Source organism: Colias philodice, chromosome 10 (assembly GCF_061535455.1).
Source record: "Colias philodice isolate Cphi_HAF_F1 chromosome 10, ilColPhil1 Martin Lab GWU primary, whole genome shotgun sequence".
Lineage (NCBI taxonomy): Eukaryota > Metazoa > Arthropoda > Insecta > Lepidoptera > Pieridae > Colias > Colias philodice.
In genome coordinates, this window is record NC_143095.1 from 3,976,451 (window position 1) to 4,004,412 (window position 27,962).

Sequence of the window (27,962 nt, forward strand, 5' to 3'; positions counted from 1 at the left end):
GATACCGTAGAGAAGGCACGTCGTTGTGCCAAAATAATGCTCTTTTACGCGATCGGGACATTAACTGTGCAGGCGTTACGGCACCTTAAGTGAGCGAGTGAACTTTTTGTGCGTCTAACTAGCTACCGATGTGTTTTATCGAACCAATTTGTAAAGTGACTGTATTTTAAGCGTTGAGGTTGAAACAAAAATTTGACATTTATAACAACGTACTGATTTAAATTTTAAAGATGCTTACAGCTTTAGTTGATAATGAAAGTAGCAGCGGTTCGTGGCGTTGCGATTTGAAACTTCTTAAAGAAATTCAAAAAATAGAAGGTTTTTTTGATACTGAATATATTTTTTTAGAAGTTAAGCACAGACAGACATGAGTCTCATGCATATTTCATGTGTTCTACTTGACAAAATAAACAAGTCCCTTCGTATAACGAGATGGCAGAGAATTAATTATCTCGGTTTTTGTTGAATTTGTTTTCATTGAATGAAGCAGGAAGTTATTTCACCTCCGCCATTATGAATGACAGACATACATACATTTTAACACACGTTCGAGTTATTTGATTAATAATACGTAGATTAATTAAGGCTTGCTTTTCAAATATGAAAGCTCGTTATATTTTCAAGCTTTCGAATCTTCTTTGCATCAAATGCGGTCTAATTTTGTTTGTATTAGATTGAGAAAGATAATTAATTTATATTTCTTAAAAATAATAATAAAATTAATAAGAGCAAACTCTTGTCATACTTTTAAATTTTTCTGTATTATAATATAATGACCAAGTTTCTATTCATCTTCATACTATGAAAAATAAATATTTACGTATCAATGAATATAATTCAGGAATTATAAATATAACATTAGAAATTTCAAGGACTCTACTTATTCTCGTAGGAGGCCTGTGTCACTGCTGTTGGAACAAATTTGGCAGATAATGATGATGATGATGATTAATTAAATTATTATCTTTATAGTACACATATTATATTGACAATTAAATATCCAGACATCAATAATAAAATACATTATTAAAATTTGCGTTCACAGCATAGGGCGTTACTCTGAAAATAAAATTTAAGAGGTTTATTTTATAACGTAAGATGCGTTATAAATAAGAAACTCTAGAAATAAAAATAGTTTATACCGTAAGCGAACTGCATTAGAGTTTTTTCAATCAATGTTTTAACAATATTATAAATACGAAAGTTTATGAGTATGGTTCCAGGATGTTTATTATCTTTACACGAAAAAAACTATTGGACGGATGAAACTTTACAATAATATAAGTTAGGTTATACATCACAATAACACATGAGCTAGGTATAGGAATACTTGATGCTGCCCGTGGGTTCGTCCGCAGGTGAAACCGCGCGGCACAGCTAGTATAAATATTGTGTACCAGTCTTGTATCTCGATTTTCGACCGCACTAAACTTCGAAAGTAATTAACCGATCATGATTAAATTTCGTAAACTTTAGTTTTATCCAACTGCAAAAGATTTTATCTTGATTAAAAATTATATCGCAAAAATCGCACGCGGTATAAAGTTTTTCAAACTATACATTTACAAGTTGTGCCTCGCGATTTTACCCGCATTGCTCCGATCCTATTGGACTTAACGTGATGATAAATAGCCTAGACTCCTAGAGCCTTCCTCGATAATGGGGCTATCTAACATTGAAATTATTTTTTAAATCGGATACGTAGTTCCTGATATTAGCGCATTCAATCAAACATACAAACAATTTTGCCAGGATATTCAATAGTAAATGTATCCGTATTTGCTATTGAATATCCTCACAATAAAATATACATAACATACATATGAAACAAACAAACCTTTCAGCTTTATAATATTAGTATAGATAGCTATGTCAGACCACAACAATATCACATGAGAGCTAGGAACCGAAATAGTTAGTCTCGTTTTGCAAAAGGTCACAAAGCTTACACTTTGAGCGGCTGTCTAGTTATTCGCAGTGGCCTTGCACTTATGACGTCATTCACAGTGTATTTATGTCTGCCGATATTGCACCGAAATATTGCATCACTCTTTATTGAATACTTGTTGACGCCTACATGTTGATACCGCCTCTGGGTATATGAGATTTTTACGGGAACCTATTCACTATTGTTTTATAAATGTTCCAATTGGGTAGGGAATACCATTAATATTATGGGGTATCTTAAGCTACCTACTTTCTACAACATTATATGTATGCCAACGAAAGCTCTATCATAATATAATCGTGGTCTAACAGTTGCAGAGAAAATTAGACCATTTCTTTATTCCGTTTTGAAAGATTTATTTTCAAACATGATACATTTCATTATCGAAGTACAACTATAATTATATTTGAAATTCAATATTGTATTTTATTTGTAGGTAGAGCAACAGAATTATAATTTACATAACGAAAGCTAACAGTAGGTGCTTAAATATTTTTACCGACGTTTTTTTAGTCATAAATAATACAAAGAACAAAAAGTTTTCTCCATTACTTGTTAAAACTTAAAAGTTTATCGTATTTGCATACTTTGTATCTACTTAATATGGAAATTTAAAACTTCGCACATGGTTTATTAATTTTGAATGAACCGCTCAAAAGCGATTATGTTTTACGAACGTTGAACAATACTTTAATTCTTGAATGAATACTATATAAAACAAAGTAATAGAGAATGTTCTTTTCACGACAAATAGATGATTGCGCGTTAATAATATTTGAAAATTTTAGTTTCAGTTTTGGTATTGGCTCTACTTTTTTAATTTCTTACTATCAGCAAGATACGTTACATGAATAAATCCACGGGCCAAACTAGTTGCATTAAGTATTTGTAAAATAAAATGTATTGAGAATCTTTAGGGTGCTATTGGTATGTTCGTATATTACGTCTTTAAGCTATGACTGCTGATCTATAAGTTAAAAAGTAACAACATGTTTTAACAGACATGACCTAAAAACAACCGAGATTTTCAATTCATATCGCATTTTTATGTATGTAAATTAACAGCCACGCAGTTTCAACTGATTGACTTCATTCTTTTTTTGATGACGAAGTCCGTTTGATTCCCTTTTGAAATTAACAATGTTGGGGTTCGTATAACGAATCCTTCCCTAACTAACTAGGCTAATAGTCGCCTATTTTGTTTCAGAAATGGAAAAATTAAATTCTGTAATACCTACCTATAATCTTTTTTGTTTTCAAGTTTTTGAATAAAAGACAACTTACGCTTATACATAAAGATCGTTTTATAAGTTTAATAATAATAGCATTAAGAAAATAAAATGCAGGTATATTTTTTTTTTGACTGCTCAAAATTCTCTAAGTAATCGTAAACTATTGTAAATACTTCCTTCTTAGTCAATGCATTTCCGTATGTGCATTTGTTGTAAAAAAAATATTCAAATTTATTCACATAAACCGTACCTAGTTACAAAAACTCCTGCCCATACCTATTTTACATACAAAATTTTAGCATTTCTCGCGTAAAATCAAACACAATAAAAAACACTTTTTACTACCTTTGGGTCGTAATCCATCACTCAATGTTTCCAAAATAGACCTGCCCCCCTAGACAAGTGGCTTTCTATTAGCGTAAAGTTTAAGAGAATAGATTATGAATGTATGAGATTGACGTAATCAATCGTCGTCGTCGTCGTAATCAAACGTCAATCTCATACATTCATAAATCTATTCTATTAAACTTTACGCTAATAGAAAGCCACTTGTCTAGGGGGGAAGGTCAACTGTGATACGTTTCAGTAAGTAATAGAGTTTGTGGTTTTGATTATCAAGTTGCGGTCGATTTAAAGCAATGTATGATTTCAGATGTATTTTCATTATCGTATGTTCATCTAAATAAAGGGACATCTCATTTTGTGTCTGATTGAGATATTAATGCAAGGTCGTAAATTTTGCACACTACACCTTTTTAGTAGTTTTTTTTTAAGGAGCTGGTTATGGAAAGCAGACGTTAGTGAGTTATAATAAAATTAATTTAATTAAACTATATAAATAACGGTGTAATAATAGAAGCGATTGCTTACAATGTTACTACTATAGCTGAAGTTTTATGACTCTGTATATGAAGATAAAAGATCTTGGTCCTTTCGCAAATAACTAAAAAAGATTAAACAATATCAGATTTCCCGATAGGTAATGTATATTGTTGTTAAACAATACATATTAGAGGCAAACAAAGCAATTATAATTAAAATAAATTTGATATCTAATATTTACCTTAAAGGTAAAATAGCAATTGTGCGGACGATTAAATATGTTACACGTGTTCATAATTATAAAATCGTAATACATGTTTATTTCCTTCTTTATATTTTACTAGATTTCCGCCCGCGGCTTCGCCCGCGTTTTCAAAGAAAAACTCGCATAGTTCCCGTTCCCGTGGGATTTCCGGGATAAAACCTATCCTATGTGTCAATTTAAGTTACCCTCTATATGTGTGCTAAATTTCATTGTAATCGGTTCAGTAGTATTTGCGTGAAAGAGTAACAAACACACACACACACATCCTCACAAACTTACGCATTTATTATATTAGTAGGATTAACAAAAAATAGAAAAAATAAAGTATAAAGTTCATTCTGGACATTGTATAAAACAGAAATAACCTTTTACATTTTAAACATGCTGTCTGTCTGTTTGACCATCTGAATCTTTTGAACCGTAACATTAAATACAAAGCTATTATCCAAGCTGCAATTGCAACTGCAATTCGATAGCTGTTTATTCAAGACGTGTTCGCAAGACAAGAGAGTCTTATTTTTTTAATATACGTATATATTCACCACTCACACTTGGTTGTTTATTTTAAAACAACGTCAAAAAAGGTTCCCAGTTTGACTGCATTTTTGGGGGTTGGTAACCCCATAACTTTCCTGTCCAGGATTTTTCCAGTAAACCCATCTTTAATAGATTTTTAATAGACTACATTTATTATAAAATTGGTCTCATTCTATTATCACGCCGGTGAAGGTCCTATATTCGGATCTTAGACCAGAATATAAAATATCATAAAATGATTATTCTAGTTTATTCTACTAACAATCCATTAAGAATGAAGCAATGAACATGAAACGTTTGATGATGTTAAACAAGTTAAAACAATATAACTACGTACACAGTAATTTCGCGAGCAATCATATATTCTGGTCTTTGTATCTAATTGTTTCAAACGGTTCATATAATCTCATGTTTCAAACGGTTATATATTCCTCATTATGAAAATAAGCTCCAATTCAATAAAATTATACATATAACCGAAGTTATGGTTACTTTTTCTTGTTAATATTTAATGTATAGAAAAACATTAAAAATACTTTTTATATGAAAAACGGAAAATCATTTAAAATCGACCCTGCCAACCAATAAAATAAAAAGGAAAAACGCTGAAAATTGCATTTCTAATAATGTTTACTAAATGAATATTTTCAGCAAAGCTTCAAAAACGAAATTAACGATATACGAAGAAAAAGTATGGATTTAAGTGATTTAATCCGAAAAATGTGGAGAGATAAACAGACAGGAAATGAATATTGTAAGTACGCAGGCGAAAGAGATTTCCTGCTAAAAGATTCTTCCTTACGCAACGATTATTAATGTCCCGTTTCAATTTGTACGATTCGCGGTATTAAAAATACCTCAGTTTGAAATATACTATGGGCAAAATACGGACAGTCACGTCGCAATATTTTCGGGTTATAATTCGTTATCCAAGGAGAATTTCGTCGATCATTTGTAACAAATTGATATTTTTCATGAGTCCTTCAGTGAAAGAACTGCCATTTATATCGCGGGGCTGCAATTTATGGCCTCCATTTATCATTTTATCGAGTCACCCACGTCATATGACGCATGGTCGACTACTTAAGTGGAATAAATCCTAATTGAATACGACTAGTCAATTTTGGAGGCTGTTCATCAGATTATGACAGCTGTAGGTACATCGTCTAAACTGTGTGTGAATTTAATTCATTTATATACGCATAATTAATCATACACAACTCAGATCACTGTTTTCTATTATTTAAACGAACAAAATCATTGTTATGTGCATAATGCATATTATATTTAGAGCATAGTGCAAGGAATTAAAATGCTGTCAAATAAATTAATTATTTTAATACTTTCATTTCAAATAAATATAATACTAATCATTCTAAAAAAGCTCGTAAAAATAATCATTAGAATATAATAAATTATTAATATAATATTTCAAACACAAAATATATATATTATGAAATAAAGGAGAAATAAAATCTAAACGTAAAAATGCACTTTTTTCACTTCACGACATCCATCGAAAGTTTTATTGAATTCCTCAATTTTTTATACTTTTTCGAATTTTCCAATATAAACTCGTAGATTAAAAGTTAGACGGATCACGGAAGTTACTTTAATGACATTTGAAGCTGGTATTATACATATTATAATTTATAAGTGTTCTTTAAAAATCAGAAGCTTCCAAAACATTATTTCATCAATATGAAAATGCTATCTGTAAATAAGAATACTGAAGGTATTTGGAGGAACACCTTCTTAACCGATTTGGCACGCAGATAAATTAAAACATAATATTAAAGACTTACCACTTATTACTACGCAAACAAAGTATATTTACGTATAGTACCTACAATCTACATAATATTATGATTCAAATTAATTCATGAAATAAAATGTTGATAATCTCTGAAAAATAAGCGCTTTATAGTTCAAGTTATGTCTGTTACATCTCAACCGCGAGTTACACTCAATTAAAAGTGATCCATTTTTTTGCAATTTGGCAGTGGAAACGTAATAAAAACCATACCATCTTAACCTTGTTAGTAATTTAACACCAACATCCTAAGTATAAGATGACCTCATTATTTATTTTTTAAAACCAAATCTTTAAGTAAACCAACCTAGTTATAATGTTACGAGTCAAGAAAGAAATTCCACAATAACTTTCCAGGGTGGAATATAAATACATATTACGAGTATGTAAAAACGACAAGCTATTTTCATATCTGTACCGCAACGCTCATTTCCAAGTAAACTGTGTCATTTTTCCTGTTTTTCTTCCATTTTGACTCATTCTTTAGATGCTTCAGAACTTTTCATGTCCATTGTTAAAGTGCTAATGTTTGATATTCATTGTTTACGTATAGCGTCGTAATTAGAGTTGAATGAAAAGATTCATGAGCGCAACAAATCTTAAGATTTTGCGCTTATCCTTTGTTGTTACAAGAAAATAGGAGGATAAAAATGTCGGTTGTTCGTGGATATGACTATGAGAACATTGAAGTTTAGTGTAGAGTGTAAGTGGGAGTGAAGTGATATGGTGTTGAGTGTCACAGCATGACCACGTGGATGGCGCTGTTCGGGCTTGTATGGCTGCTGCGTGTGCGCGGCTCGCTCTGCGGGTGCTCGGCGTGCAAGCGCGCCAGGCTGGACACGCCTGAAGCCCAAGCCTCGCGCGCGCCCAGCCCAGACGACCGGGCGGCGTTTGACGTCATCGCTCTGCAACACTACACCCGTGACGCCACGGTACAAACAGATTTCGAGGATGAGGAAGTCGAAGATCTCGATAAGATCGAGTTACAAATCACGGAAGAATGTAAGTGTGCTATTTGTTGTAGATACAATATTGTATGACCGCGCCTAGAAATAAAAATAAGTTAGTTCCTGATACGTTTGATAGGAAGGAAGTTATATCATGCGGTCATAAATAAAGAATTGAAGGTTCCAAACAATACTACCCACGATAATTGTGATAAGGCATACATGTTATTTATACACACATGGTTTATTTCCTTATGACATGACCCAGAAATGTCATGAAATCAAGTTTTTGAAATTGCGCGTGGTCGTGACGAGTCATAACTCATTGCGTGACAAGTACGTATGTGTCATTCATTCAATCAATAAATAAATCTATAAAAATGATCTAAAACAATCAAGAAAGTAATTAAGTAAATATTGAAATGAACCCAACAAAAGGTGCTTTATATTAATATAGATTTAGTGCTCAATATCGATCTAGGCACACAAAAAATAATAATAAATTGGGTTGCCTAAACCAGATCAGTCTCCTTGATACAGCTGACCTTTAGTTTTTCTATTAGCGTATAGGTGATATCGTTATAATAAGTATTAATTGGTTATATAATACAACATTTAACAATTGAATGAATTTATCGTAACTATTAAGTAATTGGTTATATTTTATATTATTTATACATTTATTTTATATTATACATTTATTTTATACTAGCTTCCGCCCACGACTTTGTACGTGCATCCCCGTTTTTCCCCGTTCCCGCAAGAATTTCGGGAAATCCTTTCTTAGCGGATGCCTACGTCCTAACATCTACCTGCATGCCAAATTTCAGCCCGATACGTCCAGTGGTTTGGGCTGTGCGTTGAATGTTGATAGATCACTATATCAGTCACCATTGAGTTTTATATATATAGATTATACATTTATTTTATAATAATTATTATCAAATAAAATAAAACACAAAACACACGCATTATTTTTATAATTTTTATTTATACATTGTATCTTTACATAAAATATAGGTACCTAAAATGTGTCGTATTCGTATTGACTAATGAAAATAAACGAGAATTACCTTTCCACATATTATGTAATTCATGGATGGATTCTCCTAACCTATTGAAAATCGGTGAATCAAAAGGGTATTGTAAGTTATCTATATCTCAATCAAAACGTCCGATCTACCTCATATATAAATAGATTTAATACGGATGTTTATTACTCAATCACGACATACCTAACACGGATTTATATAATTGTCCCTCTTATTGCTCGATAACTTGATATTTATCTTTTTTTAACGTAGTATAGTCACAGGTATAGTTCAGATCAGGCGATTAAAAGTTTTAACATCTAAAAATTATCTAATTACCTACTGGATGATAAAAATAATAAATGAGGTAATTTGAAGAAAGCGATTATAATCAAGCAATTTGAATTATTAAAATAATTATCAATTTTATAGCGTCATTATTTTTATTAATCATTATACTCTTTTATGAAGATATAATAATATGATCCTGTATATAAATTTTATAACTCAATGAAAGAACTCTCCCCTATAGCACTTTTTTATTTTTATTATTATCTGCTTATAACGCAATTAAAATATATCATTATGTCTAATTAATTAAGGTTTTTCAGCCACTACAAAATATAGGGCTTCTAAGGCACGTAATTGATCCCGCTAGTCGACTCTTTGATAGCAATTGTGGCCGGCATCTCGAATGTCGTCACCCTATTAAGTCCCAGGGCTGCTCTCAGCTATTTTTAACTCGTTCGCAATACTACTATTTGTTAGCTAAGTAGTTTTTTGCAATATAACTATGTAAATTGGATTAAAAGTATTTTAGAGAGATTTGTAGAGGCATATCATTCTTCTGCATATGTAAGTAAATAGTATGACTTTATATTGATACAACATTAATGTTTTTAAGCACTTGTGGGCTGTGGCGGCAACTTGAATGTCGTCACCCTATTAAGTCCCAGGGCTGCTCTCAGCTAGTTTAAACTGGCTCGCAATACTACGATTTGTTAGTTAAGTAGTTTTTTGCAATGTAACTGTATAAATTGTGGAGAGATTCATTATGAAAGTGTTTATTATAAAGTTGTAATTTAGAATATAAAGCGTGTTATAAAATATATTTAATTAAAAGAAAGAAAGTACTTATATGTAGAGGCAAAACTTTATCTGCAAATGCAAGTTTAGGACGATTTTACATAGATACAATTTTAATGTATAATCTTATTCGTATGGCTTGGCATATAAAAGAGCAAATAAACAATTTTCCATTGAAAATTAATATAATACATAGTTACATAGCTGTCGAAATCTCATTTCATCATATCTGTCTAGTTTAAAAATATTATTATCACTGTAACTACGGTAGAGATGAGAAATAATTAAAAATGGCGGAAGTAAAAGAAAGCTATAAAAAGTTCGACTACAATTACGCGCAATAACAGGAAAAAAAAATTGCAAGAGAAGTTCCTTTATTTTCAGTTCGCGAACTGTAAAGTTAATTCCTTTTTAAACTTTTCTCTGAGAGGGAGTGTAATTATGTTGCGTCTAATCTTATTTCTTATTATGAACTATCTTGGAGACTGTTTTGTTTTGCTCAAATCGTTATAATATCATAATTTATACCTACTGCGTCATCTGTTCATAGTATTTGTCTTAAAAGCTTTCAAATTTTCATTATTAGTATATTTATGTATTTACTACTAGCGGTTAGCTCCGGCTTAACCCATATTACACTATATGTACTCAGCGATTAAAGGTAACGTTACCTATACAATGGTGAAAGATTTTTTTAATGGATCAAGTAGTTCCTGAGATTAGCCAGTTCAAACAAACAAACTCTAAGAGCCATATAGAAGGATACATTTAAAACTATTCAAAACAAGCCCAACATAATGTTTTAAGGTCATTCCTTTAAATTTATAACTGTTATTATATTTATTCGTACCATTATTCAAAATGTGCAATGTTCGTATCCATTGAAGTTACGTAGTCAAATCAGGTGTATGTGAATCAATTTCAGAAGCGCTACTCTCCGCAATGTTTATGAAATAAGTTCAGTTTCTAGCAATAAATGAATGTATTGGTTTCTAAATATTAGAAACAATAGCAACTTTATCTGTATAGCTCGTATAAAATCATTTTAATTGCGACATACTCACAGTATATTTAAATGATAAAGGGGCGTTTTTTTATAAATAATTTGTTATACTTTGCTATTCAATTTATTTATTTTCAATTTATTTGTATTGCTTGAATAAAATCTATATTTTATGGGGTGTTTAACATATCCATTCTGCTTCTTAAAAACTATCAGTAAGTTAACTTTTCCTAAATGAAATGCAAATTTGTGTAATGCATGTAAATTGTAAGTGCATACTGAGCGTTTGTCACCGTTTTATTTGACTTTAGATTTAAATTTGTAAAGAATAAGGTCTAATTTGCAAGTAGAAAACGATCACATATTTTACCGTTTTAAAAAATATCCTTTGTCTTGAATAAAATTTAAATCGTGATTCTTGTTTGTAAAAAAATACTAAAAGCTGTTAGTCTTTGTTTGCTATATTTTATACACAGAATCTGATTAACGCTGCTTCTATGAATTTTCACCGTTCTCAATAATAATTATGGCCATAAAATTTAATACAAATTGTGCTAAAAATGGCTATTTCTCTGTATCCAATCTTTTTGGTTTTAAATATTAAGTTCTATAGTAAAATAATTTTAAAATTTCCAAAAATTGCTTTAATTCAATTGTAATAGAATGGTACCTAATCAGAAGAATTCGTAAAATAAGGTTGTAGTAGTAATAGCATTTCGAACTTTCCATACGTATTGAACATAATAATATGGGTTCATTGCCTTATATTCCTTACTTCTTGACAAAGTTTTGATAGATAAATTACTTTTGGGAGTGAACTTGTCAAAACGAATTACTTGCTTTTTTGTACAAAGGTTTGGTGTCGTAATGTTTGAGAATGTTTTTAGATTCATAGATTATTTTCGGATATGTGTTATTTAAAAGACAATTTAAAAGGTCGAACTCCAGTTAAAACTAATAGTAGGTAAAATATATTAAATTGAGCTAGAAAATAGTTTATGTATCCCGACTAAAAAATACGGATACAAAATTGAAAATGATGAGAGATGTGTATTTTATCTATACTAATATTATAAAGCGGAAAGGTTTGTATGTATGTATGTATGTAAGGTTTTCACGCATAAACTACTGGACCGATTTTGATGAAATTTGGCACAGATAAACTTTAGACCCTGAGAAAGAACATAGGCTACCTTTTATTGCGAAATATGTACCACGGGCGAAGCCGGGGTGGACCGCTAGTTAAATATAAAGTGGAGTGCTTTGTTCATAAAATTATAGATAAGTACATACTTTATTATATTGAATGCAGTATAAGTACTTATCGAACATTATTTTGAAAAAACCAATGATAATAATATAATGTTCCTTACGACTCTACTTCTTCTACTTCTACTTACATATTATACCTAATACGAACTCGTTAATTGAGTTTTAATACCGTAGACTAAATAAAATACTTACGAAAAGGTGAAATATCATACTATAGCCAAGCATAAATCAATTTCTAAATACCTTTCAATACTTCAATAAAGTCTAATAATTGGATGTAATGAAATATTTATTTCATTCCGGATATTTTTCCCTGTTCTGTACTGAATAAATATACTATTGACACAGGCGTCAAAATAATAACACTTCTCTTCGTCGGCGGTTAATAAAATGCGGAGAATATTTTTCCATTTGCGACTTCCAATTACATTAATTGAATTTTTATTGCCTACCACGGCAATGGTCGCGATAACTTACACTTAAGTTTGCACGATTCAAGTGTTGTAAATAAAGATTATTACGCCATCACATCACTTGGCTTATTTATTATTTAATCCGTGTTGAATGCTGTCATGCAAACGAAACAAAGCAGCCAGTGATTATACAATTTAAAAGCACATTTATAATGATATTTGAGTTTCATTCTACATTATAATAGTGAACAATGTGATCTTAATGTTGCTTTAATAATGAATTGGTTCTTGGTATTAATTTAGCAGCCAAAATATTTGCTACAGCTTTATGTAGTTTCGATTTTAAACCCTCACACAATGTTCCTGGAACTGTTACGTACGTTATTGGCACCGGCTAGAACATATGGCTGGTCAAAGCACGAAGAGTTTTCAGTAGAATATTGTGTACCAGGAATAGTCTTGTTGCAAGACTTATCCAATATTCTGTAATTGTATTGTTCCCCAAAAACCTTTCAGCATAAAACCTTTGTATTTAAACGGTCATGACTCGTGTGAATCAAAGTTAGTTTTAAATTTTAATACATTTGGTTCTGTAGGCTTCTCTCCGTAATTCCACCGTGTGACTGCGATTCGTTCGAATGAACGTTACCTTTTCCGCAATTTGTACCTTTTCACCATGAATTAAGTGGAATCTCATTCCACTTCACTGGAACCGTTTCTATTGGCAAGACAATTTGCACAACCGCCATTCTCGAGAGAAATACTCGACACTAATCCTACATCACGAGAGTGAAATTTATTCGCCAATTACACCACGTGCAAGTATTGACACAGTCCAATTTGTAAACACCTGGAGATAATTAACAAATAGTCCCCTCAAGAATTGGTGAATTTGCTTGTATATTACATGGTAAGTATCAGGGTTGGTAATGTTAAACAGAGGTGATTGTAAACAACAAAAAGTATTTTTTTTCTATAATAATCAGTCAGACGAATTCAGACGTTTGAAAACCGGAATCAAACATACAAAATGCATACAATACAGTTGTAACAACAACTTTATCTTCTTATATATAAAAATGAATCGCAAAATGTGTTGGTAAGCGCATAACTCGAGAACGGCTGAACCGATTTCGATAATTCTTTTTTTATTATATTCCTTGAAGTACGAGGATGGTTTTTATGTAGAGAAAACGAAAATATGTACCACGGGCGAAGCCGGGGCGGACCGCTAGTTTAGAATAGATGTCAAAGTGTAAGTAGAGTTGTTTCCAATCAGATTGATCAGTATTATATGTGTCTTGTTGTTATTGTACTCGAAAATACGAAGTAATACAGCATTTATAAGGGAAGCTTCATAAGGTACTAGCTCGATAAAATTAATATTCTAATAGTAAACTGTCAAGAGCAAGAAGCAGTAGGTAGAGTTTAATACACTTTAAGAGCTGATATCAATATCCCATCTAATTTTAAATGTACCTATTTGTATTAAAGCTACTAGGTAATTTACTTTTATTCGATTTACAGGATTTTAAATGTGAGTTAATATTTATAATAATACATATTTTATACGTAATTAAAACCCTTTACAAAATGATGATTATTGATTGTTTTTATGTGTCTTATATTAGGTACCGTCTAGTAAGGATAATTATTTCAACAAAAATATATTTATTTATTTATTTAACTCTTTAATAGTTGTACAGAAGCCTTAGAACTACTTACACAATACACATAGAACAGAGTACAACTATTTTGGCGGCCTTATCACTTAATAGTGATAATATATTTGGAAACTAAATTCGAAATATGCAACAACATAAATTAAATACGAAAAAAATATTAAGAATTTTTACGTGTTATCATGACCTATTCAAAATGTTGCACAATATTATATTCTAAACTGCAGGTTACCCACTTCCTGCTAGCAACTGAGTCACGATCTTAACCAAACATACTTACTATCTCTCTACTTGTTTTGTAGAAGTTTATTTAATACATAAACAGATGAAAGAAGAAGTATTTAAAGTGTAAATTCAGTGTTTACCTGAAAAAACGCAGATACAGAGCTTAAAATGTTGTTTTTGTTTCAGCAAACGCCGGCAATTGTGAGGGGGGGCGTGAACCACGCAGTCCGGAAAGTCGAGCCGCAGGAAACACACAGGTTCGATAAATTATGTTTTTATATTGATGTTGACAGTTTTTTTTTGAAATTTGTGTATAGGTAGCCTTTATTATTTTATATTTCTGAAAGGGTGACCTTTTGTTTCACGTTGGACGTATTTTTTGTTTTGGTCGATTGTAAGCGTTAAGTACGTAATGACAGAGTAATTTTTAACGTAAAGCGCAATTTGCATGCTTTCATTAATTGTGAAATCGTTAATAGTGAGTTATTCGGAGAAAGGAGGAATCATAATAATATGTTAAATTTTTATATGATAATTTTTTGGAATATTAAAAATAACAAGCATTCTTTATAAAAATTTACTTACCATAAAAATTCGCATTCCAATTAAATCATAACACGGTTCATGCTATAAAATATTTTAAAACCGCATGACGATGCTCCACATAGAACTGAGTGAAATAATTATTCATTCTCAATATATTTCGATCATATTTCGTTCAACAGCTTTAAAATATAGCAAAGGAATTTATGCATCTACATTCATAATTAGCATAGCGAAAATAATTTAGACGTGATTAATTTATTTTAATATTATGCGTAACACTTTACAAGTCACGACATCACGGGTCTAATAATATTATCAAAATATTATACTCCACACAACTGTCATACAAATTTTAATTATTAATTACTATTTAAAAGGGACTAGTTAAAATGTTTAAATTATGTCTTTACTCTTTACGGTCAACAACAATCTTTATGTGACCGTTAAAAAGTCTAATAATCGCGTTAAATTTAACACAAAAAAGTACTAGCATAGAGAATGTTATGAAAATGTCTCTTGTATCACAAACTGACCATCGTAATGCCAATACATCAAAGTTTTTAATGACTAGGTGATCGCACGCTCGCAGTAAACTAACCCAGCGAATATCGAATTAAAATGAACCAAATAAGCTAACAAAACATGACAAAACTCTATCCATTGTTGTTAACATTTTCCATTCAATTCAGATAGACAAATTATTTTTTAAATATTTTTTTTCTGCCACGGAACTTTTGATATATTATACCTTCATTTTTAGTTACAAAATTGTTACAAATAGTGCAAGTTGCACTAGTTATACACTTCTATGAATTATTGAAATGCATATTGTTATTAATAATTAATTATTATAAAACAAAGTCCAGCTATCTGTCTGTCTTATGTTAGGTACATAAGACAGACAGATAGCTGGACTTTGCTAGATTTGCTAGATCTTTAAAACAACGCAACGGATTTTGATAGTATATTTTTTAAGTTTTATACAATGCGGGCGAAGTCGCAGACAGGAAGCTAATATACAATAAATAACTTTGTCACTGTATATAGAAACCACATAGAGAAGACTTGTTTATTTCTGTCCCAGTTTTCACCCAACTCCGACGACGTTTGGGAAACAGCAGAGGTGACGTTGGAGCGAGGAATGTCAGGGTTGGGACTTAGTATAGCGGGTGGGGAGAGCGGTGGAGATGTCAGCATCACGCGGATCGCCCCAGCGGGGGCTGCCAAGAAGGATGGTCGACTACATATTGGTGATATCCTTCTGCAGGTATATATTTTTACTACTGTAATACTAATATTAGATATTGATAAATTTGATAATTGAGAGGTAAAGCCCATTTCTTATTAAGAGTAATTCGATAAGGATAATATAGTCTAGTAAATAGGCGAAAATTTTGAATTGTTTTATGTTTGTAACGAATAAACACAAAAAGTCGACCGATTTCAATATTTATTTCAGCAGTAAAAAAAAAACAGAAAATTGTGATTTAAGAAATTATTAGATACATAATATACATAACTAAGTAATAAATATTTCTACACATTTCACACATCACCTTTTATTCCAAAAAACATAATATCATAGCTATATGGAGACTGCAATAACACTGCGTAAAAAATTTTGCTATAAGTAAACGAACCTTTCTAAATATAAACACATAATTATTTATTTATAGATAAACATAGCGAAACACAATGTTCATCCCACTATTTTTACAATCGATTACACACACTTTGTAGAAAAAGTCAAGGTCACTAGCTATACACTAAAATCAAATATTTTTGGAAAAACAATAATTAATTACTACGGGAATTAGAAAATTGATAATCGGGATATGAATTAGAATAAAGTAAAATAAGTTAATATTTGAGAACATTCAAAACAATGTTATCTAAAGGCTAGGTCCAATTTGAGCACAGTATTTTATGAATTTGTGCCGCAGCACAATTACTGACACTACGATACGATCGTCCTCATTCTATCTATTCTGCATTCTACTGCACGTATCAGAGTGAAACATAGGTACATTGGGCATATCTGTATTGAAAACGATTTGTGTATCACAATAATTCATTCTACTGCGTAGTGTAGGTATAATTTATATTATACTTATTAATATTTCCAAATACACAACTACGACGTTGGGGCCTTCAAGAAAACTACTTATTTGTCCTTAAAAGGCCACCAGTAACACTATAACTAGGTGTGTTTAATGCAGTGGTGACCACTTAACATTAGGCGGCTCACCGCTCACCTGACCCTTTGCTTGTTGTGTAATAAACAACCACAAACACACTTAAATAACATAACCATATTTATGCAGAGCGATAAAAATTTAATATGAACGTAAAATAGTTACAGACTCTAGAATAAGAACGAAAAATAAAATCTTAATATAAGCCAAAATAAAATGACGTAATAAACTGAAAAATATTATCAAGTGAAGAAGATAAACTACCGTAAAGTATTCATTTTGTGATTCATTTTATGGAATTTTATAGACCGTGGTAAAAGGAAATGTGTGAATGTTGGGTAAATAGTCTAACGTAATATTCTAACATTTCTTAGTATCAAAGTTTGTTGAACATATTCCTGTTTCCTTTGAATTATTAGCATATTTTTCAATATTCTTTACTGTAATTTTTAATTAAACATTATATAACATCCACTTAAAATAGTAAATTAAATATAAAACTTTTAATAGTAAAGCATAAATCTCTTTAAAAAAGAAAAAGAACATAAGCGAACTGTCTTTGGCCATTTTTGTATGTATTTTGTTGCTTTTTAAGACTTCTGCCAAGTAGTCCAGTCTGTGGGGAAATGTAAAAGCCTCTGCTCTACAAAAGGTGGCGTAGAAAATGTTTTGAAACAATATTGTTTAGGTATGAAAGGTTAATAAAAATCCAAGTTTTCGACCTTGACGGACCCAGGCGCTAGCCGCCATCTTGAATTAAAGGTGCTAAAATTAGGTATATTTTAAATAACTTCTCAATTGTTTACTAAATCACAAAAGTGTCTATGAGGGGTTCAAAGAAGACAAAATTACCTACATTTTTTTCATACATGATTATTCTGTAAGTCTTAAAGGTAAAAAGTTACAAGCGACGGAAATAATAATATTTACAGAAATCATATAATTTTAATTTTGTTTAAAAATTGTGCAGCAATCTTTTTTTATTCTTTTTGATGGCCCGGGCTGGTTAATGGTGGCTTCTTCATTATCGTCGCTGAAATCTTCTGTTTCATTGTCTGTATTTTTAGTTTCCAACCATGAAATTTCGTCGATTAAATTTACTTTTTATGATAACTTTACGAATCGTTCATATCGGATATCTTCTAAGGATTCCTTATCCATGTCCCTCCGTAAAAATTTACTAGAAAGCGTGCTCCAGCGTCTTCGATTTCTTCTGGTCATGATGACGAAATTTCATGGTTGGAAACTAAAAATACAGACAATGAAACAGAAAATGTCAGCGACGTTAATGAAGAAGCCACCATTAACCAGCCCGGGCCATCAAAGAGAATTAAAAAATGATAGCTGTACAATTTTTAAACAAAATTAAAATTATATGATTTCTGTAAATATTATTATTTCCGTCGCTTGTAACTTTTTACCTTTAAGACTTACAGAATAATCATGTATGAAAAAAATGTAGGTAATTTTGTCTTCTTTGAACCCCTCATAGACACTTTTGTGATTTAGTAAACAATTGAGAAGTTATTTAAAATATACCTAATTTTAGCACCTTTAATTCAAGATGGCGGCTAGCGCCTGGGTCCGTCAAGGTCGAAAACTTGGATTTTTATTAACCTTTCATACCTAAACAATATCGTTTCAAAACATTTTCTACGCCACCTTTTGTAGAGCATAAATACCTACAGACTGGATTAAAGCTGCCAACGACAAAATATGTAGCGATTTTTAATATAAGTAGGTGTATATGTGCAAACAAATTCAATTGGCTCTATTACATAGATTTTGTTATAATAGCGGCTGTATTTTATTATTGAAAAATATAATAATGGTTATTCATAAATAAGCGAATCATACAATAATTATTAATAACACGAATAAAATATTGAAAGTATTTATGTGGATTCTGTCCACGGATAGATGTAACATGAAATAATCATTGATACAATTAAATCTCATTCCTGTATTTAATTCAGATTTAACGGATTGGGATAAATATTAATAGTTAATGGTTTAAAACTTTTATCAACATAATATTATTTGGACGAATAAAATAATTTATCTTTTTATTGTATTATTGTGTTTCATCAAGACTATAATATTAGCTTCGCCCGCGGCTTTGTATGCATGTTCAAAGAAATTCCCATGGGAATAGGATGTTTCGCCGCGATAAAAAGTAATGTAGAGTGCTGTAACAGCCAAACTATTTCCAGTCACAAAAATCACTCCATTGCGAAGTAAAAGACAGACAAACAAATAAAAAATCAAACACTGTCGCATTTACGATAATATAGTAGGAATAGAAGGTATAGTGTTGTATGTTTTGTTTTATAATATGTTTCATAATCTATTCGTTTGTTAGTTTATATTAATGAATCATCTGTGCAAATAAGGAAATCGAAATCTGAAACAATGCCTCATTAAAACCTATATCTGTTCTATTCCTGATTATCTCTATGATGAGTTATACAACTAATATTTCGTTAAGCGGCTTTTCGTTTAACATTAAATTTAAACAGTAACATACTATTTCAATTCAATTAACTATATTTTTTATTCAAATTCATATAAGACATTTACCTTTTTAGAAAAAATCTTAATACAATAACACACAAAAAGTATATTTATTTTTTGTATCGACTTGACTGTAAGTTGACTCTATTGTGCCGTTTGGCATTTGAGGTGGAACTTTATCTTGCTTTTGACAATCAATACCTAAACTCTGTTCTAATACAATTATAATACATTTAGTACATCGAAGTTGACATTGTTACCGACTTCCGTAGCTGCAACATCTCGTTATAAACTCCTTTAGGTTACACTAATTTATAATTTCCGTGTTCCTGTAATAAGATACATAAATATTTTAAGTGTTTAAAGCACTTTGAATTTACTACGAGTAAAGGGATCGCATATTAATGAAAAGAGGCTCCATTATATCCTTATGTTTATTCAGCGAAACTGTAGAATTTAGAAACAAGACTGAAAGCCAAAATTGAAATCGTAAAGAGAAAGCCCAATATTATAGCGAGCCAATTATAATTATTAATGTTTGTTTGGTTTTGATCAAATACAACTGAATGTTGAGTTTTGATTTGAAGCCTATACAATTAAATGAGAGTTCCTAGGTATTCTAACTCCTAATGATATATTTGCCTCGTTATATTAATGTATCCACGTGAAATACGACTAATTGTAATGTCGTTTAAACCAATGTGTGGGTTAGTTTCATGCCGCATTGATTTTTGTAAAGGATGGTAAAATATGAATTCCAAAAGCGATGGAAATAAATTTTTAAAGATGTTTTTATTTCAACTTATATTTGATAATATTACCGTTTTATAAATTTTACATAGACACTGTACCAATTAAAAACATTATATATTTAAACCAATGACCATTTAAATAGTTATTCAACCAAAATATAACATTCTATAAAATTTAAATCATTGCATAAAACAAAATCGTTGTCGCTGTTTGTATCCCTGTATGCGCTTATCTATATATTAAAAACTGGGTATTAGGTTTAAACAAGGTTCAATCATTGGAATAATATTATATGGGTTGAATTTTTTTTTCTATTTTCAATGCCAAATTAGAAGTCTAAAATATTACTGAAAATCCTCATATTTTTCTTTTCAATTAAATTCACAACATATTATCTTTTCTATTATAACATTTATTCTATTATATTTTCGTGAATTATTGTTGGAACACTATGTTCGTTTAAAATAAACACTAAGTTTAAAATATTCACTCGAAATATATTATTTATATAAATCGTTGCTGAAGTTATTATTTGTTAGAGCTAGAGAGTTCAGAGGATCGCCTCTATTATCATTATAATATTCTGTATAAAAATACAACTACCGTTTTTCATTGTATTTCTTTTATATAATACATAATGTGTGCACACATAAGAAAGTAAACAGTTTAGTTTCTATACAAACATAATCTTTCATAACATAAGTTACCAACTAAAAATTTCCCGAATTTATGAATTTTATTTTAATACTTATTCATCTAATGATGGCTACAACTTAAATATAATTAATTTCCAATTTTAATTTCTACTTCTCCAGTAAAAGTAATATCACATAGTATAATCAAGTATATGTGACTGCCAAATGCCAACATAAAACGGAATAATGCACAAAGCCGCATGAGATACAATCTTCTTTATTCTAGTGGTTTTACTTATTCATAGGTTAACGATGTCTCGGTTGAGAATGCGCCGCACTCGGCAGCGGTAGACGCCCTACAAAATGCAGGAAACATTGTGAAACTGGTAAGTATCTGTACGTAAGTGGCTCTCTTTACTCCCGTAATAGGTACATACTGGAAAAACGAACGGAATGACGCCATTGTATGAACTGTCAGATTACTTTGTCAAGCGTGGTGTTTGCGATGTTTGCTGTTTACTGCGTTGCTGTTTTTTATTGAAGAACTTATAATAGTCTAGGTACTTTATTAAAATTGTGTTGTGTAGAATTCGAATTCTAGTCTCTAGATCATCTGATTATCATATAGTATATTCGCAAATTTTAAGAGAAACTTGCCTTTCTTAGGCAATATTGTATCATTAACATTAAATCATTCTGACAGAATTAAAAAAAAAGAAAACGTCTTAAATTTTACATTAATACGATATTTAAATTCCCTTTACACTCAAAGAATGACCTATGAACCTAATTACCGCTGAAAATTATTAAAATAGACGCGTTCAAAGATTATTTATGTGGCAGCGAGTGCGGAGGGCCCGGCGACCAAGGGTGGTGACACTGTGGAGAGGCGTCCGCGGTTTGGGGCTAGGCATCGCTGGCGGGGCGGACGACGCGGCGGGCGGCGGAGGCGTGTTTATATCGCATATAGCGGTTGGAGGCGCTGCTCATCACGATGGCAGGCTCAAACTGGGCGATAAGATATTGGCTGTGAGAGATGAAGACGTAAGTTTAGTGCTGGTTTATTTGGATAGTTTGGTTGTGTAGATAAATGTGTGCTTAGTCTGCTGTTACGACGATTTATGAGTTTTTATTGAATTAAGTTTTGAATGAATTAAATATGAAAACACTGCTATATTGCTAAATGTTGTATCTGGATAAAACAAATAGTAAGTAAGCATAAACATTAATTGTCTATTATCCATAGGGGATAGAGACTTCACTAATCGGCGCAACTCACGCGAAAGCAGTAGCGGCATTACGAAGCACTGGAGACCACGTGACTCTCGTGGTTTTACCCGCGGCTTCTATCCCACCGGTCGCAAGAACCGCTCCACTCTACTCCAGTAAGCACACCCCATATACCACTTTATAAGAAACTTGAACGCAAATTGAATAAAGCCCTTTAAAGAACTTGTAGACGATCGCGCTAATTACAAAAAGCAAACTGTTTTATTTGCTTTCTGTTTTAAGATACATACAGAGATCGTTAGCTCGTTTTGATTGTTAATTTCCTTGAAATTCCGATTGTTTTGTGTTTCTACGTTTAATTGTATATCAAACCCCTACAATTTGGTACAACTTTACTGTTGAATGTAATACAAAATACCATAAAAAGATGCTATTACTGACAGTTTATGTACAATAAAAGAAGGCTAGACAATATGAAAAGTCCATTACGGTATCCTATGTGAAATGTGCAATATAATTTTTATGTAGGTACTTTTAAGCACAACACACATTCACATATATAAGAGATAGGCTGTGATTATAACGTACGCGGTAGCATTATGTAAATATATAACCACTTTGCCGATTTCCTGTGTAGCTGCGGTAAGCACTCCGGTCGTTGTAATCCGATTCGTTCCAATGATCAACTCCCATATAAATATTTATTAACTCTCATCACTGTCTCGGTATATTGATTAGTACTGCAGATCCATCCCAGTCGAGTCGAGTGAAGTATTTTTTGCTGTGAAATAAAAATATATTTAGTTTCTCTTTTTTTCCGCTGTATCAGATTTTTCCACCGTAATCTGATAGTATTACAAGAAATTAAAACCAAAATATTACCGTATATCCTGTACGCAAATCAAATTCCCATGGCTGTTAAGTCGCTAATATTTAAGTTTATTAAGTCGCGTTAATATTTTTATTTTCATGTGCAGTTTTATAGGAATCGTTTAAATTTTAAATAAAAATACTAATGTTTTATTGATAGCTCGAACACAAGCCACGTCATGTTCCACGCTCCATGAACTCTCTGAAGAGGATCCTAGTAAAATACCCAGGTTAGTGTTGTTTGAATTGACTATTGTTATAAGATCCAGTAGCGTAAATATTCATTTTATTATTATTTAAAATGTCATCTACATCAACAGTTAATAATTTTATATAACAATTTTTTAATTTAATTGTATAATGATCTCCTGCTCATTGCCAAATATTTCCAATGCACTAGTACAGACAAATTAAAAATACAGTAACTACTTGCAATCAGTAAGATGCCTCCCCGTCCTGATTATATAATATAATTGATAGTTTATTGACTGTCATAGCTTAACCTGGTCAAATTCAACAAGCAATGCTTTCAGATGTGTACGTATGGTGCGTTTAGTCAGAACTGGTTCCCGACTAGGAATGGACATTGTCGGAGGTTTGGGCGACGCTGAAGACGGTAGCGAGGGTGACGCGTATGGAGTATTCGTATCTGGCATAGCAGTTGGTGGAGCGGCGTATGGCATGTTACATAGAGGAGATAGGATCTTGAGCGTGGATGGACATGATCTGACTAGAGCTACTCATGAACAGGCGGCTGCTGCGCTAAAAGTAAGTGCATAGATCGATATGTAGGTGTAGGCGTGAATGGAATTGATTGTATAAAAAGTAAATTAACGCCTAATTGGCTTAGAAATTATTTGATACTGAATATAATGACACTATTTATTTCAACGCACATATAAATAAATTAAGTTGAAATTAAATAATCAGTGAATAAATTAGCTTTTTTCCATGTTTTTGTAAGTGTGTGTACTATGAGGAAATGTTTAACTAACACATGAATGTCACCAGTCAACTGAATTTATTACATTAAGGGCCGATTTTTCAATGCTTGGATAAAACTTATTCGTCGAATAATGTATAAATCTACCATTTTAAATACGTATTCTAATTGCCCATATTTGACAGTTTACGTGACATTTTAATATTATCGTGTAATAATTTATTGGACGGATAAGTTTTATCCAAGCATTGAAAAATCGGCCCTAAATGATAACTGACAGAATATTATGCAAATACAGCGTGTGCACTTTATACATGACGTGTCCCCACATATTGAAGTCTTGTAAGTACTTAAAAGGTACATTCACAATGATAAAGGTACATTTTTGTTTTGATATAGTATTCTGGAGGCGCAGTCACAGTAGCAGCTCAGTACCAACCCGAGCAGTACGAACGGCTGCGCGCACGCATCCGTGCGATCAACGCGGCCGCCATGTCGCCACACACACACGCGCACCACACACATGTTCCTGTACAACCCGAATTGCACATTATGTATCCTAGGTAAGATTGTTAATGTTATACTTTATCAACCTTGGTCTCTTGGGGTATTTTCTTAAGTAGTCTGAGACAAGAGTTTTACATGGTTTTACTTTGTGTGGTGGTTGAATTGATAAATTTTCAAGAAAAGCGGCACATTGATATTGATTAGACCTCATTGAATCCTTGCTTCTGCTATCGGCAAAGCCACACTAAATTTAAAATAAAAAGAATTCCTACCCTAAATGTGTAATATACCCAGTTATTTAAACTGCACTTTTTAAACGTACCTACATATACAACATATTGCTTGTAGCTATACTTTTATCCTTCCTTTACCAATTTATATAAAAACTAGCGGTCCGCCCCGGCTTCGCCCGTGGTACATATGAAAAATAGATGTTGGCCGATTCTCAGACTTACCCGATATGCACAGAAAATTTCATGAGAATCGGTCCACCCGTTTCGGAGGAGTATGCAGACTAACATTGTGACACGAGAATTTTATATATAAGATAAACAACAAAAATAATGAAAATAAACATCGGAAAATGCGCTAAAGAGAAAAACATTGCATAGGGCTGCTGGAATAACAGGATTAAAACCACAATACGTTCCGATTCTAACTCACACCAAATAAAGCCCACCGCGTGATTTGCATACTGTATAGCGTATTCTATGATACTCTGCGATACAAAAACCATTTAGAGCTTCATAGAAACATTCGAAATAATTGTTCGTTGAAAAGTTTTTGTCGATTTGTAAATATTAGTTTTGCTTTTGCTTCAGTGCACACAGTTTGGTTGGATTACAACACAGAGTTAATAAAAATAAACGATATAACGAACGAACGAAAATAAACGCATCTTCAATTATTGAAGATGCGTTTATTTTTTAAATCGTAATAATTATTATTCCGCGATTCAATCAAGAAATCAAGCAGCTATCAAAAAGTATTAAAAGAATCGAGCAATTTTATCGCTACAAGTCGGGAATTTATTTAAAATTATTATAATACGATGCAGCGGAAGAAATGCTTGAGAAATCCTATCTACAATCTGTTTATTTAATGCTATCCATTTAAGATAGTAACTAGAAGCGTTAATTAACCAACTTGATTAGACGTGTCAGGGAGGTATAACGTAGTTTCCCGTGGGTTTTTCATAACACGAATGAAATGTTACTCGCAAATTGAGTGGGTATATTTATAACAGCTAAACAAGTTTTGTAGCTATTTATATTAAAATAGCTACTTATATTTTAAAGTATCGATTAAAGAGAGAGAGGCTAAAAAGATTCGGCAGCTTGCGGTAGAGCTATATTTGATAGGAAGTTTTTAAATTAGAATTTATTTCGGGTTTAATTATAAAGAGCTTAACTTGGAGAAAAGTAACTGTAACATTTTTAGTATGTCGTAAATTGTTCAAATTCACAATTCTATTTCAGATGGCTTGACGTGTGGGTGGATAGCAATTAATGTTTTAAAGTCGACGTTAAAATTTTCGTTTTAGAATTCTACATAATATTTTATGGTCCTCTTCACAATGGACAGCGTTGGCCCAACAAATGATCGCCAATGTTGGTCGCTATTACGGTGATTATGAATAAACACCTACAATGACTGGTGTTCATAGACATTTAGGCCCTCTAAACTAATATCGTGATTGCCTCTACTCGCCCAACGCTGCCCATTGTGAAGAGGGTCCATAAACAGTTCTTTAAATAATTTGTCAATGATAATCCAAGCAGTTATTTCGCTTCACAGATAGCAGTTCACAGTCTGCGATATTGAGCATCGAAAGGACTGATCACAGGTTACCTAAACGGGAACCCGCTTTCAAGGCACCAAGACTACTAAATAAACTATAAATACTTATCAATGTATGAACATTTAAATTTCTGTCATGTTTAGTACGTGTTTGATACGGAATTTGTGGCTATTTACAAGTTAGTATTAATCATAAAAATGTGTTTTTAATTTTATAAAATAGTCATAAGTGCTGTAAAGATGAACAAGTTTCCCGAATTATGGTATGGACGATAAGATTTCATGAACTGCTGTGTAATTATTGCTTCTGTTAATAAACGACACAATTGGTTTGGTACCAGAAATAACATGAGATATTTGATATATTTAGAACTTCATTCCACTACATTAAATCACCTATTCAATTGCATTTACATTTAGTTAATCATTAGGTACCAAACGAAGATGAAAAAAATATATGATCAAAAGTCCCTTGTTCCCCGTTTGCTCGGCATCGGGAAGGTGGACGAAATAAATGTTTATAAAGGCATGAAATAAATTGGGTATTGTTTGTAATATTTATTGATAATTATTCCATTGAGAGTTCACCCATATCCTTTTCATTGTTTTTTTAACATTGTGCAACTTCGCAAAACATTCTAACTGTAAATTAAACATGTAAATTATAAAAAATGGATACTATTTGGTTAGGCAACAATTATTTTGTAAGTGTAACGAACCACGTGCAAGCTCTTTACACACATCTTATTTAATCCGTGTTTTAAAGGGTTTGTTTTATTTTAAATTAATTATATAATTCATAGTTTTAATCAATATCTTGATGTAAATATTAATCGTTGTTATGTAAAATTGTAAAGTTTCGAAACTGTGATACTAAATTAAAAAAAATATTACTGGATAATATTTGACGTCATTCTGTTGTTTTATTTCCTTAAACCATTTCTTCTGACTTAAGAAAAGGCAACAGAGCAAGCATCCTAGCGGAGCAATCAAAGCAATTGCTGCTCGGTCAGTGTGGACGTGGTTCGGTTGAGGAAAATAATATCGTAGTCATATTATAATTAGATGGTGCTCTAATATACATAATTACAAATATAACGATACATGATAAAAAAAATTAAGGATCGTTTGAAAGAACAGGTTTTGCAGATCAGTTTTTTTTCAGTGATTTTGCACATTCAATTTATTACTATAGTACCTGACTCTATCTATTTTTACTTCAATATGTAATAATAAGTAAAAAATATCAAATTATGGTAAACGTAACGTATTCAGTTGCAATATTCCGTTTCCTTTACATTTTAAATTATAATTGTAGGTTAAAAACTCTACACCTCTGTTAAAAATTTTCACTTCGCCGTTATGTGACCCTTGTTTGACGTAAGGTGAAAAATTTACTCGTTTATTACAATGTTCCTCGTAGTAAAGAAAGCCAAGTTCCATATTTTAAGGTGTAAAGCTTTTTTTAGTTTGAGCTTGTAGAGTTACCACACCAAGAGTTAAAAGCTTGGCTCTACATAAGAATTTATAAAATGTTCAGAGTGCAAGCCGTATGAAAAATCTTAAGTCTTGGCAATATTTACATCAAAATGTTTTTGGGAGGTTTATATAATACATACATAATTATTTATTGTCTATACAAGTTATTCACAGGGCGGAAAAGTCTTTACAAAAATTTTCACGATATAATTTG

General features: G+C 31.6%; 2 protein-coding genes across 8 annotated transcripts in view; one reads left to right on the forward strand and one right to left on the reverse strand.

Annotated features, from left to right (window-relative positions):
- Nucleotides 1-27,170, forward strand: LOC149485124 (disks large homolog 1-like). Of its 7 annotated transcripts, none has more exons than XM_089699866.1 (11): nucleotides 1-209; nucleotides 7,171-7,619; nucleotides 14,463-14,533; nucleotides 15,907-16,089; nucleotides 21,225-21,305; nucleotides 21,763-21,963; nucleotides 22,166-22,304; nucleotides 23,180-23,249; nucleotides 23,553-23,787; nucleotides 24,362-24,525; nucleotides 26,267-27,170. In XM_089699866.1, the coding sequence occupies exons 2-11, from the start codon at nucleotides 7,361-7,363 to the stop codon at nucleotides 26,268-26,270; spliced, it is 1,407 nt and encodes a 468-aa protein (XP_089555992.1). In that variant the 5' UTR covers nucleotides 1-209; nucleotides 7,171-7,360; the 3' UTR covers nucleotides 26,271-27,170. The 7 variants fall into 7 exon arrangements, with proteins under 7 accessions (XP_089555992.1, XP_089555993.1, XP_089555991.1 ...); XM_089699867.1 differs by having other exon boundaries at nucleotides 1-178; nucleotides 7,105-7,619; XM_089699865.1 differs by having other exon boundaries at nucleotides 1-178.
- The window catches only part of LOC149485123 (putative carbonic anhydrase 3), a 404,335-nt gene that overhangs the window by 16,000 nt on the left and 360,373 nt on the right, over nucleotides 1-27,962 (reverse strand). The window lies entirely within an intron of this gene.